Below are 15,094 nucleotides of genomic sequence, written 5' to 3'. Positions count from 1 at the left end.
TAAACTTGTTAGATGGTGTGTAAATAGGCTTTTATTAGCCCTGACTTAGAAAGGTTAAAGATATTATTTTTTATTGATCTCAAATTTATCATACAATGCCAAATATTTTTTATTTACGCAAAGAAAATAATTATGTGATTTAAAATTTAATGACTCAGTATTCGAAGATAAATATATATATCGACTTAGTATGATTTTATTATTTCTATATTTTTTTGTGCAATATCCATATATTTTTAGCATATATTTTTCATAAATAGTCTCTCATTAGTAAGACACTAAGACTAGAGGGACAATTAATCTAATTATTGTAGTTGTCTAATGAGAAAATTACTTTCAATCAAGCAAGTAATTCAAATAAGATAAATCATAATATGTCTATCCAACTACCGACAAAATGCTACGTTCATAGGCTAAAATGAATTGAGTCGCCCAGGCTGCAAGCCACAAAAAGAAAAATTTCAGACTAAAAAAGCAATGACTATCATTGTTGAAGTTAAGCATCACGAATAGTCTAAGCTAGTGGCTCAATTCAAAAAGTCAGATCGTCTATATTCAACATGAATTCTTTTTAATTATTTATATTTAATAGAACAAAATATTTTCTCTAAAAAAATAAATTTATTTTTTCAAACTTTTTATCATCAAAATAGGTAGGGAGTGAGTAATTTATTTACTTAACAAAATCTAAAAGTAAAATTACCTTTGGATTTCAATTATACGTGGCAATCTCTCATTGGCTAGACCTATATCCAACGGGTCCCACTTTTGATTCCGCAAAATCCACGTGTTTGGCTCAGAACAATCATCTAAACAAAAACAAGTTCTCCATCGTTCCTCTTCGAAATGCCAAAATCACCATGGCCACTTACGTCGTCGCCGGCACCACTGCCGCCACTGCTCTCATCGGAACTCCTCGTCGGAGATCCTCTTTAGCCTCTCAATCGAGTTCGCAGCTAGCACTTAACTTTCCTCAAAACCACTCTTACCGTCACCGGACGTCGAAAACATTTTCCCCAATCTATGCTTCTGTATCGGCATCGACGGCGCCGGTGACTAAACCGGATGACCTCGTCGGTACCATTCTTTCTAAGGTACATATACTGAACTTCATTTGCTGAACGATTTTTTTTAGAAGAAAGGGGGAAATTGATGAAATAATTAGTAAATTAGAGTTCCTTTTAGACATAATAGTAAGCTAGTTACTTTTTGCAGTCTATAACTAGTAATTAACCTTAATTTGGCGATACAAACAGCTTGTATGCTTAATTTACTCACTGAGTCCAAACTATCAACAGTGATAAACTGATAGCAAGCCTTGGGTTGAGAACCATGAGCTCTCGGGATGTCTCAGGTTCAAATCTCATCAGAGTCAAAATCTCGTTTACCCAAAACCTATGCCTGTTGAGAGGTAGCAAGTACCATGGAATTAGTCGAGGGGTGCCAAAGTGGCCTAGACACCACGTTTATATATATAAAAAGATCCCTTTATTTAAACACGGGAGCTCCCACCTTTTTGCTTCCTTAATTACTCGAACCCACAACCTTATAGTTGGGGCTGGAGGGTGCTTACCATCGCAGCAACTCCTCTTATCTGGTTCTTTGTGTTATGCAACCAAAAACATGAAGTTCACCATCTTTAACTTTCTTTGGCATCTTAACTACTATTGCTTGTTGTCTGTTCCAAACTGTTTGCTTAATGAAGCGTCTCCGATTGTTTAGTGCCTTTAAATTGACCTTTCCTCTTGTGGTTGTTAACCACTTACCCAAAGCCTCTTCAAATTAAGGCAGCAAAGTATGCCAAAATTTTTGATGAAGTAGGATGTTGTATTTGAAAGGCATCAAGGAGATGCAAACAAAAAAAACATGGTTAACAATCAGGGAGTTACCCACAAGAAAAAGAATGATCTCTGAGACATATTGAGGGAGCTAATGATATCTTAGAGGGGTAATATGTCATTTACAGGGTTTAAATTGCTCCAATGGAAGAGGTTAAGAAGGCAAAAGGATTTCAAACTGCTAATTGTAGTTGAGATACCATCAAAACATCTGAGATTCCTTTCCTTCCAAATACACCAAAAAATACATGATGGAATCATCTGCCAGGTCTTCTTGATGGGGCTATCAGCTTTTCTAAGATCTCCAACTTTCCACTGTTTCTTTGACACTCTGGGGGAGAATCCAGTTGATGCCAGCAATTGAAATGAACATATTCCAAAGAGCTTCTGCCACTGGACAGTGCAGAAACAAATGATTCACTGATTCCAGGCTATTGAGATTTGTGGCACATGAAGCATCTGTTTTCTAGCGGCAGTTTCCTCCTATTTAGATTGTCCAGCATTAGGGTAGCATTCCTGAGGGTAGTCTAGGTGAAGCACTTGATTTTAGCTGGTAGTCTAGTCTTCCAAATCAGTTTCCATGGCCACTGGTCTATCATGTCATTTGAAGAGCACAACTTGTGGTATCCTTCCTTCACTGTGTATATTCCTTTTTCAGAGCTGCCCCATTTTAAGCTATTAGGCAAGTGAGGGGACATTGAGGCTCCTTTTAGAAATCTGAAAAAATCAAAGAGCTCATTAAGCTCCCAGGCCTGAAAATTCCTCCTACAGTGAGGTGCCCATATTCCATCTTTTCTATTTTGTGTCAGAGGCTTTCTGGTAAATTAGAAGGTGGGAGACATTGACAGATTGATTGTTAAGCCACCTATCTTTCCAAAATTTAACTGAGCTACCATTTCCGATCCTGAAGGACACCTCTTGGAAGAACTCCTCCCTTAGATTGTTAATGTACTTCCAAGGTCCAACTCCATAAGGGTCAATATTCTGCTTGGTACTCCGTCTGTCTTGCCTCCCATATTTAGCATTCACCACCTCTTTCCAGATACTTGTTGGTTGGTTCCTGAGCATACCTCCACCACCCATTTCATTAACAGACTCTTTTTGTGTTTCTTTAAATCTCTGATTCCCAGACCTCCCTGCTGCTTTGGCAGCCTCCCATATTTAGCATTCACTACCTCTTTCCAGATACTTGTTGGTTGGTTCTTGAGCATACCTCCACCACCCATTTCACTAACAGACTCTTGTTGTGCTGCTTTAAATCTCTGATTCCCAGACCTCCCTGCTTCTTTGGCATAATTACATTTTCCCACTTCACAAGATGGAACTATGGCCCTCATAGCTCCCCTTCCAAAATTCAGCACAACCCTGGCCTATCATGGCAATTTGCTGCACTGGGTAAAAAACAGATACCTCTGTACTTCAGAAAGAACCCAAAAGGAAAAAAGAAGCTCAATAAAATTTGTGTGTGTGCATTCCCTAGGCTCACCCACTTTAACACCGGTCCTGTTTTGGGGATCAAATAGTTTGGAAAAAAATAGGCAAGTGCGTCCTGGTAGATTGTAAATGCTTGCCAAAAGATTAGGGGAAATCTTGACTAAGAGACTAACTGAATTGTGCTGCTTCATAAAGTAGTGAAACTAACATCTCAAGGTTAATGAAACACGATAGCTACCTACCCAACCATATGGGAAATGCCTTGCATAGAAGCAGTTAGCCAATCGGTTGTGTTTTAATAGCATGTGTTACTTACATTATAATTGCATTCTGAGTACTTTTGTTTGGAAGTTTTAATAACATCAACCAAGCATCATCACTTAACCAGGTTATGCAAACAGATCGAGGGGTTTTGCTGACAGGGGATGAGCACAAAAGTGTAGCCGAAGTGGCTCAAGAATTGCAACGTTTTTGTGTGGATGAACCTGTGAAATGCCCTCTTATATTTGGAGGTAAACATTAATGTTATTTGTTAGAAGAAACAGAGTTCCATTAAACTTTCTATGCCCCCTTTCATATTAATATCTCAACGTTTGACATATTAGTTATCAGTAATTATTTATCCTCATATGTCCGGCCTACTTATTTTCTCCTATATTGTGCCTATTTCTAGTAACGCATTGAGTGCGCCATTCTTCTGAAGAAATTCCTGCCAACTCCTTTTTTTGTTTAGAACAATTTGTGCACGCAAATTAACATACTCTGCATATATATTAGACTTTCCACTTCACAAGTCTGCAGATATGATCACTGATGAAATACTGTCCAAGAATGTATGAATTCGTATATCATAGAGCAAAATGCACCAAAATAGGGAATTACCTCTGTAGTTATAACTTATACGTGAGGTAGCTTGAAACATAGACAATCTAGAACCTGTTAAAGAAGTTGGATGCTCACATTGCCTATTTGCACTTAGCATCAACTGTTTTGGATGATAAGTAAAATAACTGCTTTAAAAACTTAGCACCTGTTGTGTGATTATCATGTAGTTATTTGTAATATGAGTCCGTGTGTGTGTATGTGAGCATTAAACTGTTAGATGTGCTGCTGACGAAAGATGTTAGTTATTTCTCTGGTTATCTGAAGAGCAATAGTTGCTGAAGTTTAATTCTAGCAGTTTTATGCATAAATGCCATAATTATGTTAACCATGTCTTATAGCAAATACGAAGCTCCTAAACTGCAATTAATAATGAATTCCTTGCAGAATGGGATGTGGTGTACTGTTCAAATCCCACTTCACCTGGGGGTGGCTATAGGAGTGCATTTGGTCGTCTTTTCTTCAAAACGAACGAAATGCTTCAGGTTGTTGAAGCCCCTGACATTGTCAGGAACAGAGTGTCCTTTTCGCTTTTTGGTTTCCTTGACGGTGAGGTTTCCCTAAAAGGTATGAAAATAGAGGCAAATTTATCTCTTCTTGCATATCCTTTTCTGCTTTATAGAGGAGAAATGTCTTGGTGTGTATATGGTAAATGTCAATTGCTGCATTAAGTTCCAAACATAAGAAGGGAACACTCTCAGTTGACATGTCACTGCGTGTAATTCACATATTCTCCATGACATATACGTTGACTGTTTCTCGCTTTTAAGTTATCTGTCTTTTTTGTTCTCAATCTGCTCTATGAAGTCCCTAAATAAGGATGTTGTGAAATATAAACAATGGGATCGATGTAGTACAATCCCCCGCCCTGACACTCAAAAATTCTTTTTGTATCTTCCGCTTTTCACCATTCCTGTGTTACGCCAGCTCGATAGCCGTTATGTAATCAATCAACCAATGTTTCAATAGAAAACGACTTGGGACTGACTATATGAATCCTATATATTCATTACGGTCCATTGTTTCAAGACTAATACATGATTTGTTCTTCTAAGGCAAAACTACTGGTTCTCCAAAACTATGCACCACTAGCCCTTGGAGATTTCTTGGTTATCAAATAAAAAACAGTTGAGCTTTAATATCTACTAGTTGCTTCTATTACGTTCTATTAAAGATTGTAATGCAATTCAGCATACGGGATGTGATCTTCTGTGCTAGGTAGCCATGTAGTCCTGAATCAGTTTCTAGCGTAATTATTTCTTAGATTTAAGTATTAGTATTGCGAGGTCGAGCATTTGATATATACTACTTTCATGCCCCAAAACAAAACTTGGTAGGTGTGTGATGTGTGTCCAGTTCTTTTTACCATTCTAATCTGGGGTTATTCTAACCACGAGCTTTCTGATGCAGGAAAATTGAATGTTTTAGATGAAAAATGGATCCAAGTTGTGTTTGAGCCACCTGAACTCAAGGTAGGAGGGTTAAATTTTCAGTATGGTGGTGAGAGTGAAGTTAAACTAGAAATCACATACGTTGATGAGAAGATCAGATTGGGAAAAGGCTCAAGAGGTTCCTTGTTTGTGTTTCAAAGACGTAAACCTTGAAATGAAGAAGTCTTTCGAGTTACTCCTCCTGACACTTTACAGCCAGTTGTATGTACAAACATATTGTAGAAAGTGAAACACAAATGTGGAGCATTGTTCTAAGAGGGCAACGCATTGCGTTATTCTGGATGTATAGTTTAAAACTGTCAACAGCTTCCAGCCTTTGTGATCATATTTATCAAACTCACAATGAAAGTGAATTGATCTTTTGTATCTCTGTGATTGAGGAATGAAAATTGCTGGTAGAAAATGTACTTTGCCCCACTTTTTAAAAGATGCATTCACCTCAGCAAAAACAGCTTGTTTGAGGTTCAATAACTATTGCTACATGTAGCATTTTTGTGCCATACTCCCTCCGCATTGAAGTACTTGTCATATTTCATTTTTGATTGACCAACCTTCTGAGATACATAATTTTTTTGTCATATTGATATGAAAAAAATTGCTAACATATAAAACTTTTCACATAATTTTTGAATATCTAAATTATAATTTTAATTTAATTTAACTCTAACAATTAACCAAATTGACTCTCAAGAAACAAACCTGACAACTAACATGGAAAGGCTGGGATAGAGGAAGGTGAAATGAGGGAAGAGATTCAATGTAGAAAATTAAATCCTCATTAACAAAGTGAAAGTTCAAATAGCTAACCAATTGAGCTACTAAGATTCCCTTAATCATTTGGAATCGTCAGCTGTTTTAGCAAAACTATTGGCGTAACTAGTTGAAATCACAATAACAGTAGTAATGTGACTTCTCAGAGAAGCAAGAGATATCGAAATTAACAAGGCATCGAGCCCAAGAAACAAGCAGCAGTTTACAGCTTAAGGCAACTTGACTTGAATTCAAGACTCAAAACAATCCATAGCATGCACAAAACGACAGGGAAAAATGGAGTTTCCAAAGACTGGTTCATCTTAGCCAGGACCAACTTTAGGAATGTCATAATGCTCGGTAAGATTAGCTAGGAATCGATTAAATTCTTGAATTCTATCGCGGTGGGACTTCGTGGCTTCTTTTGCCAGTCGTTTGATGTTAAGTTTCTCCCACTGCTCGAGGTATCTTCTCTCTGCTGGTGTCAGATGATCCTCATTCTTGGCTGCTTGTTCTCTCTTCAAGATATTGAGATTAAAATCGTCTATATCATCCTCAAGTTGGTTTGTTGTCAACGTGTTGTTTCCACCTGCCATCCACAAACAAGTTTTACATTCAGCATACAAAAGTTAGATCCAAGTCGAATGGACATAACATCCAAACATGGATGAGTTAAGATATTGTAGTAATGAACACTAGAGAAGACATAATTGAACAAGATTCATATATTACTAGCATACAAAAATCAATGTTCAATCTTGAAGAGCTATTCAATAATGATAATTACCCTTCCACAACTATGAACCATGATATTAATAAGGCATACTACGACACTCAAACTTAGCCTCAGCTAGAAAGTAAGCACTCCTACTTTGAGAGTGCACATATAGACACCTCAACTTGGTGTCAACTGACAACTAGACATTCCAACTCGTCTTCACTGCGTCTCATGGACACCCAATGCTGACGTGACACATAAATTTTGGAGGTGTCTAGATGACCATTTTGTAAAAGAGAGTGTTCAACTGTCGGTGTAGATGACTTTAGGTGTCTAGATGTGCATACTCAAAGTTGGAGTTTTTTTACTTGCCATCAGAGGCCAAATTTGAAGGTATGTTTATGTATTATGCCTATAACAACTAGCATTACTACCCTAACATCACCTAACATTTATCATAACAAATCATATGCCAGAAGATTTTAGTCAATAAGCAAATTGTAGGTGTTTATGTGTATTATCAAGATGAACTATAAGCAAGCTGGAGAAAAGAAAAGAGTGATGCACCAACTCAAAAGGGAAGAACAACATCTGATCACTTTGATGTTATTCTATACATGTAGATGATGGTATCTGATATAGATTGATTTTCTTCGATATCCTTCTTCATCTTCTTTGTATCATCTTCGCTGAAACAATAAGAAATAGCTGCTGATCTCAAATAAAATTACGTGTCTTATGCTCAATTCCCTTTGCTAAAATCCGCTAGACTTTAAATAACAAGGTTGTGAAACTTATATTGACACTACAAAGTATGAGATTGACAACGGAGACGCATAAGATAAAGTGAACTTAGTGAACAAGTTATTTGACGTTTACAAGGATGAGCATGAGCACGTGATGAAATACAACATTAATTCGCTGCAGTAAAACTCTACCACATGTTCTTCTCACATAAGTTATAACCACAAAGAATTGACTATTCAGTATAGGTCGTTAAGATTTTTCTTCTAAAGTTCAGATAGGTTGTTAAAGCGCATGACATAATTTTTCTCATGAAGTAGGTTGAATACCATAACGTATACATATACACTGCGGCTAGCAATAAGAAGTGCAGTTGAATGTTAAACCAACTACTATCTTAAAAAATGCTCACACCTAGCCTGCTCTTAGAATACCATTTTAACAAACTCAAGAAAACTAGAAACGAACAAAAAGCACCACCCATAAGTAGGGTAAAATGAAGTAACCAATTCTTATTTAGGCATGATAACAGAGAGAACAAGATATGATTTCCAATGAGCTAAAGAATGATGCTACAAACTCTTTGGGTTGGTTATTACCTGTCACTTGATTCACTAGATCATACTGATGCTTGTGCTTCTTTTTCTTTTTTATCCCGCTAGATTTCACATCTAAAGCTTTTCCCTTTAATCCCAACTTCCCAGCAACAAGGTTTTTGTAAGCCGACATCTCACCTGATAGAAGAAGTTCAAATAAAACTCAGAACCTTAAACTGGAAGACTCGCAATGTATAACTAGTTCAACACCCTCCCCCCTTTCCAGGTTATCATTTTGTTTTGGAAATGCTTTATCTATAATACATATTTTCTCCCCCCCCCCCCCCCCCCAAAAAAAAAAAAAACTTTGAAAGATTGAAGATTCCTCCCCTCCCTTCTCCCTCCAATCCCAAAATGAAAGATACAATGATAAATAAAGACAGCACCCCATAATCTGTAAGGACAAAGCATATTCTAGGACTTTAGTCAAGATGGAACTATTCAACAATGACTGCCCGAAGCAAAAACATTGCATTGCCGGGACTGACAACATATTAGGATTTGTTAGCAGTTTACATCATCTGAAATCAATATCACTTGATTATTTTTTTCCACTCCGATTTTTCACTGCTACTGTATTGAAGATATGTTGGACTAAATTGCCCTGATATCTTATGAATATAGGTTTAGAGCGAAGTCTCTTGTGCTATTTTGACAGGCAAGTAATTCCATTGCCGATAAGACTTTCTTTTTCCCTAGTGTTTAAAGAGTGAATAGGTTCAAAAGCTCATTTTACATCAAGCAACCATGAGGAAACATGAATAAAGTTAGTCATTCATATACTTCTGTTATAAACTTCAGTCTTTGGTTGGCCAAGGGAAGTGAAGCTCCTTCAAGTAAGCCTTTCCTTCTTTGCTTAATCATAGTTATAAATCACTCTGATACTTCTAATAGAAGCATTTATTTACCAGATATAAACCATTAGATGCCTTATATCCAGTTTCCAGTGAATAGTTTAAAGGGTATTGATTTAGATATTCTTTCTTTTAATCTAAAACACTCCCCTACCACCAACAAACCAGCGTAATTCCAAAAGTGTGATCTGAGAAGAATAGTGTGTACGCAGATCTTAATCTTATCTTATTGAGATAGGAGATTGTTTCCAAAGACCTTCGAGCTCAACGAAAGGTGAAAAGAACAACAATAACAACAAGCAGAAACAACAACATGATAAAAGGACAACCAAAGCAAAAAAAACAACAGAACCCTTGTTGGAATAAGGGAACATGTTATTTGAGGCTATTGAAGCGTACCTGATTGAATGTGACGAAGAGAGATCATTACAATCATCAATTGCTATGGAAGGAACCTCCATTTTAGAGCATCTGTTTGCTTTCTCGAACATTCTCGGAGTCGCTGGAAACCAAGAAAAAAAATGAGGAGGAAATAAGGGTAGGGTGAACTAAATTTTCTACACAAAATAGACCAAACTATTTACTTAAATTGAAGCTATCCTAACTTGTTTACCCTAATTGGACCGAAGGCCCAAAGTAATTATAGCACTGCTCTATTCTTTTTTCATGTGATCACGTTCATGTCTATTTTTGCGTGATCATAATGATACTGTCAGAATATATATTTATACTATGATGAGGCAGATGAGTGTTTGCTGTCAGCCCCAATCCTTCGGTTTCATATTAAGAAATAATTGAACTGTTTTTACTGTCGTATTTTTTTTTCATGATTCTATTAGAGTATATATACAGTCATATATATTCTGATAGTATTAAGAAGTAATTGAACAGTTTATTCAATGATTGATTGATTTTTACTCCTTGATAATAGCACAGTATATATATACTCTGAAGGTATTTAAAGACAATTAAGTATTTTAACTGCAAAGTTATTCAGATATTGATACTTTCATGATATACATATATATATAATGATAGTATCAAGAAATAATTAAACATTAGTTTTTCATTCATGATATTGTTATATATATACTTTGATGATATCAAGGAGACGCACAAACTCCTTTTTGGGGCATGAAAATAGTGAGGTATACAATGATAAATAGTTTCCCTTTTTGGTATAACAATAATTATCTCCTTTTTTTAATCCATGTCATATCTTTTTTATAAAATTATAAATTAATTTATTTATTAACTTTTTCTTGTTCATTATATAGTTTAAAATGATGATGATGATAAATAAAATACAAAATTATGTATTTATTCTACTATATTATTGTTATTAACTATATATTTTAAAACGTTAAGTTTAACTTTCAATACTTCAATAACTTTGGAAAATAGTTAACTACTAAACAAAGATACAAATGGCAAATATTATTAATTTACTCTGAATTTGCTAAAATTAACAATTAAAAAGAAAATCTAATTTTAATATATTAAAAATATAAAGAGAATAGAGGAAGTATCTCTCAAGGATAAAATCGAAAATTTCAAAATTAAAATTATTTTTAAATATGAATAAAAATATATTTTTTTTAAAAACTAACAAAAATATATCACATAAATTAAGCTATTGAAAAGTCTCTTTATTCAATAGTGATGATTTCGGATGCTTTATACAATAAAGAATTATATATATATGTTAAAAATTACCACACCCTTTTTTTTTTTTTAATAGAGAAACATTTTAAGTTTTTAATGAAATTTTTGTTAGAAAGTTAAACTTATTCTCTGGCCAGATTTCCAGCTTCCTAGTTTACTAATTCAAGAAGAAGATAAAAGGCATTTTTTCTAACAAGAAATAAAGGATAAACGTGTTAAAAAGTTTTGGAATAAAATTCAACAGCAATTTCACTACATTAATCTGGTCAAAGTAAGACGTTAACTTAGAACCCTCCTACAATTCTCACACTGAACTACTGCCATTCTCTTCCAGTTAGTTTTCTTCTTCACGAATCTGCGGCGACAGCAACTGCAGCAGTTTCTGGCAAGGAAAAGATTTTCACAGGTGAAGTTTGGGTTTTGAGTGGGATGTGTGAAGAACCAAGTAACTCCTTCTCCTTTTGAATACCAGCACCAACAATTTCAAGAACTTTCCGCACTTCATTTGCCAGCTCTATGATGTAATCATCTTCGTGATCAATATCGTACAGAGCCTTCTCCATTTTGAATATGTATTCTCTGTTGTTCCCACAGGGACCATGAGCAGTCGCAATTTGCCTGCAAATTTAGTTGTTTTGTATCTCAGACAAACGAAGGGTTTTATACATAAGAGATCTGGAAATGTCATTTTCTTTCTATTCAATTTGTAAGTACACAACAACAGACTACTTATGGAGCTGAAAATAAAGGAACCAAGTCTTTACCAGGCCATCTCTTCCAATGGGGCAGGCCCTAGATAGTACTTATTATTCACTTTGTCAGGAGTGGATGTAAACCTGAAATGAAAAATCGGAACAATCAACTCTGTGCTTTTTTTGTCCGCATTAATCAACTATGTGAAGTTCTTGCACTTAAACGGAGTGCGGAAGAGAAAGTATGAGAGCAGCTAAAGAACTTACACTATTACTCCTGTTAAAGCTGGCTGAGCAGAGTCTTCATCCTGAAAGAGTGAAAAAAGAGAACATAATGAGGAAAGGAATTTGTTTTCTTATCCAGTAAGATAATTCCCTGTTAACTTTCTTCGACAGGGTGCTTTGTTACCATTCCATAAAGCGATGCAATCAAAACTCAAATACGTTACAGACTTACCGTGTAGAAGTCTACTAAGGTCTTGCTGTCGTACTCGCACTCTCTTCTTTCAAGATACTGTAAAGTACAGATTAAAGATTCAACATCAGAGTCAAGACATGCAAGTGCTATGAAAGGATCTGTAGACTAATTAAAGCCAGAGGTCTGAAGATGGACAATGGAACAACCATGAACATTATGAGAGATCATTAAGGAATAATTCACATACCTCCATTGCCTTTTTTTCCTTTTCAGGCCCTCCTCGGACACAATAAACAGCACCCCACTGAAAGAAAATGCACATATTAGTAAATTGACATAAGAAATGGCAAGAACATTCTGCGAGAAATTGAAAAAACAACAAGAACTCAATATCACCATATTACAACATTAACCACCACCACAACAACAAACCCAGTGTAATCCCACAAGTGGGGTCGGGGGAGAAAAGAGTGTACGCAAATCTTACCCCTACCTTTGAGAAAGTAGAGAGGTTGTTTCCGAAAGACCCTCATATAACATTAACCACAAGCATAGTCTAAATCACCGAAAGTAGAGTGCAGCAATTATACTCTGAGCTATTGTTTTCACTACATGAGGATGCAACACAAAAGAGTCTTGCATTGTGATTGGCTTTCGAAGAGACTATGTTATACAATTTATGATAAGGTCTCCAGAGCATTAAAGAGACAAAGAAATAAATGCAACATTTCTGCTCAAAGACATTCTCATGTAGAATAGATTATACTCTGCAGGTAATGGAAGTAACTAAGATAACATCCACTTACGCAAATAGCTCCTTCACTTTCTTCCAATGTGCAAGTTCTTGCAGGGTGTTCTGGTGTACCTCTGTGATCAATGCAAGCTGATGCATTCACATAAACACAATTAACATCAAATTAAAAATTCTATGAACAAATATCAAAACTTGAAGCAATGATAAACCTCGGTGTAACAACATCATACCAAGATCAAACACACGCTTGTAATCCTTGATGTAACCAATCATTTTCTTATCATATTCAAAACCTGGATTCCATACCAAGGAGCCATAGCCAAAAATCCAGAAGACCATGATTGTGAAAGTTTCTTTGAGCTGAGAACTGCACTATCAACCATAAAATGAATTATTCAATATTTACAAACACAAAAATATACTTTTTTTTTCTTCTCAACAACAACTATAAAAGCAAAAATTTGCTTTTGTCCCCACTAGAGATAGAGACATCATTTCAGAGCAGGACAAAAAACATTAAAAAAATACAACTGGATTTGGTTCTTCTCTATTTGTCACATTGCAATGCACCAAAAAGGTTAAAGGGACCTGTTTGTTAAAGAAACAAAAAGGGAACATCTACTTTATTTCCTAAACAAATACTCCTAGTAGTTATTATTTTCCATAAAAGTAACAGCCAAAATATATATTTTCCTAAACAAACTCTTCCAAAGCGAACCCAAAAAGCACAAATTGTATTCCCAAAATAAAAAATGTTTTATAGCCATAAACATGTGGCTCGTACTCTTAAAAAATTGTCACGTGTTGGATCCTCCAAAAGTATTGCATTTTCAGAGAATCTGACACAAGTGCAGCTGCATTTATGGAAAGTCCAAGCAACATATAAAGCCACACAAAACAGTTCTAGTAAAAGGTGAAACCACAGTGTACGAGCAATAAAACACACTGTACAAGCTCTAAAGCACAATATACAAGTGATTAAGCTCAATGTCCAAGCATTACGAAAAGATACGTTTTTAGCACATTTTGCTTGTCAGAATGACATTAATCTTACTGTTCATCCACAAAAACCTAATTTGAAAGAAGAATAAATGTCCAGAAACAAGACTGTGGGCTAAAAATATGAAGAGAAAACCAGGAAACTTAGAAAATGATAAGTAATTTCTAAGATATGAGGAAATCGCAAAACCCCATGAAGAGAAATAAAACAAAATTAAATCCCCAGAAAAGAAAAATTCGCAAAATCTTAATAGCTCAGTTGATTTCAATTCCACGTCTTGTAAACCCGTCCCTATTTCCCTTACCCCCAATTTCATTTTTCTTTTTTTAAGAAAAAAAAACCGGAATAAAATGGAGATCAAGCTAAGACTTACCAATAAAATGGAGAAACCCATGAAGAAAAAAACAAAAAATCTTAGTGATTCAGTGTATTGACTAGTGAACTTTCACCTTGATGGTGAGTTCAGATTTTGATTCGATTCCCCATATTGTAATTCCCTCCTCATTTCCCCTTCCCCTACCCCCAATTTAATCAAAAAAAAGAAAAATCTGGAATAAAATGGAGATGAAGCAAAGACTTACCAATATATGCTTTATGTTCAAATGGATCAAAGGCAATGTCTTTCAATTCAGAAGAGAGGTAAATATGGAAGATTTGAGAAAAAAGAGAAACCCTAGAGGAGAGAGAAAGAGAGAAACAACGATGTTTGTTTCTTTTTGTATTTTCTCTCTTTCTCTATAATGGGTTTCCAGGGATGGAGGAGGAACAGGTTCTGCCGAAAATAAAGTATTTATAGGTGAACCAGAAAGAAAGGGAAATTCTATTCATTTTGTATCTAGACACCATTTGGATATATGGTCCATTAACATCTATGCATCTATCCACTTTTCATGTTTCATTGAGGGTTGGTTCTCATTCCACTTTTTTATCTGGAATCTGTATTATATTAGTTGTCCATATTATTGAAAATAAAATTAATTAGTATTTTTTAATTTTATTTTTATAATTAATTTTTTTTACTAAAAATATAAACAAGATTGTAAAGTTTCTGAAGGGGTGATTTCTTAACACTCGATTTGGACAGTTGTTACGTATTGTTTCATAATAGTATTGTACTTACTTTAATGAATATAATATTTGAATAGATTATATCGTTCTCCATCATTATATAATGTCATATATCAATAATTTAAATGATAAACCTACAAGAAATGTAGGATTAGGAAAGAGTTGTTTTAGGCACAGACCACGAACCTAATATACGGGGTAGAGCTATTATAAAAGGAAAGGTAAAGAAT

General features: G+C 35.2%; 3 protein-coding genes across 6 annotated transcripts; 1 reads left to right on the top strand and 2 right to left on the bottom strand.

The window, feature by feature from the left end:
- The first annotated feature begins 827 nt into the window (after window positions 1-827).
- Window positions 828-5,980, top strand: LOC129888866 (probable plastid-lipid-associated protein 8, chloroplastic). The gene is made up of 4 exons (XM_055963913.1): window positions 828-1,094; window positions 3,661-3,784; window positions 4,542-4,721; window positions 5,565-5,980. Exons 1-4 carry the CDS (start codon window positions 861-863, stop codon window positions 5,756-5,758), a joined length of 732 nt encoding a protein of 243 aa, XP_055819888.1. The 5' UTR covers window positions 828-860; the 3' UTR covers window positions 5,759-5,980.
- Window positions 5,981-6,515: 535 nt separating this feature from the next.
- On the bottom strand, window positions 6,516-9,909 carry LOC129888865 (uncharacterized). 3 transcript variants are annotated; one of them, XR_008766742.1, is made up of 4 exons: window positions 9,667-9,900; window positions 8,417-8,551; window positions 7,641-7,762; window positions 6,824-6,944 (listed from the first exon to the last, which is right to left on the bottom strand). XR_008766742.1 is itself a non-coding variant. In XM_055963912.1 (3 exons), exons 1-3 carry the CDS (start codon window positions 9,701-9,703, stop codon window positions 6,679-6,681), a joined length of 438 nt encoding a protein of 145 aa, XP_055819887.1. In that variant the 5' UTR covers window positions 9,704-9,839; the 3' UTR covers window positions 6,516-6,678. The 3 variants fall into 3 exon arrangements, 1 of the variants encoding a protein (XP_055819887.1); XR_008766743.1 differs by having other exon boundaries at window positions 6,856-6,944; window positions 7,645-7,762; window positions 9,667-9,909; XM_055963912.1 differs by lacking the exon at window positions 7,641-7,762 and having other exon boundaries at window positions 6,516-6,944; window positions 9,667-9,839.
- A 1,236-nt stretch (window positions 9,910-11,145) lies between these two features.
- On the bottom strand, window positions 11,146-14,567 carry LOC129888864 (gamma-glutamylcyclotransferase 2-1-like). 2 transcript variants are annotated; one of them, XM_055963911.1, is made up of 8 exons: window positions 14,378-14,567; window positions 13,027-13,168; window positions 12,849-12,925; window positions 12,290-12,346; window positions 12,082-12,138; window positions 11,892-11,932; window positions 11,697-11,768; window positions 11,146-11,550 (listed from the first exon to the last, which is right to left on the bottom strand). In XM_055963911.1, exons 2-8 carry the CDS (start codon window positions 13,133-13,135, stop codon window positions 11,280-11,282), a joined length of 684 nt encoding a protein of 227 aa, XP_055819886.1. In that variant the 5' UTR covers window positions 13,136-13,168; window positions 14,378-14,567; the 3' UTR covers window positions 11,146-11,279. The 2 variants fall into 2 exon arrangements, with proteins under 2 accessions (XP_055819886.1, XP_055819884.1); XM_055963909.1 differs by having other exon boundaries at window positions 13,027-13,163.
- Window positions 14,568-15,094: the final 527 nt, after the last annotated feature.

The sequence above is a fragment of the Solanum dulcamara genome, chromosome 5 (genome assembly GCF_947179165.1).
Source record: "Solanum dulcamara chromosome 5, daSolDulc1.2, whole genome shotgun sequence".
NCBI lineage: Eukaryota > Viridiplantae > Streptophyta > Magnoliopsida > Solanales > Solanaceae > Solanum > Solanum dulcamara.
This window is presented reverse-complemented; position numbering and strand designations above follow the sequence as displayed.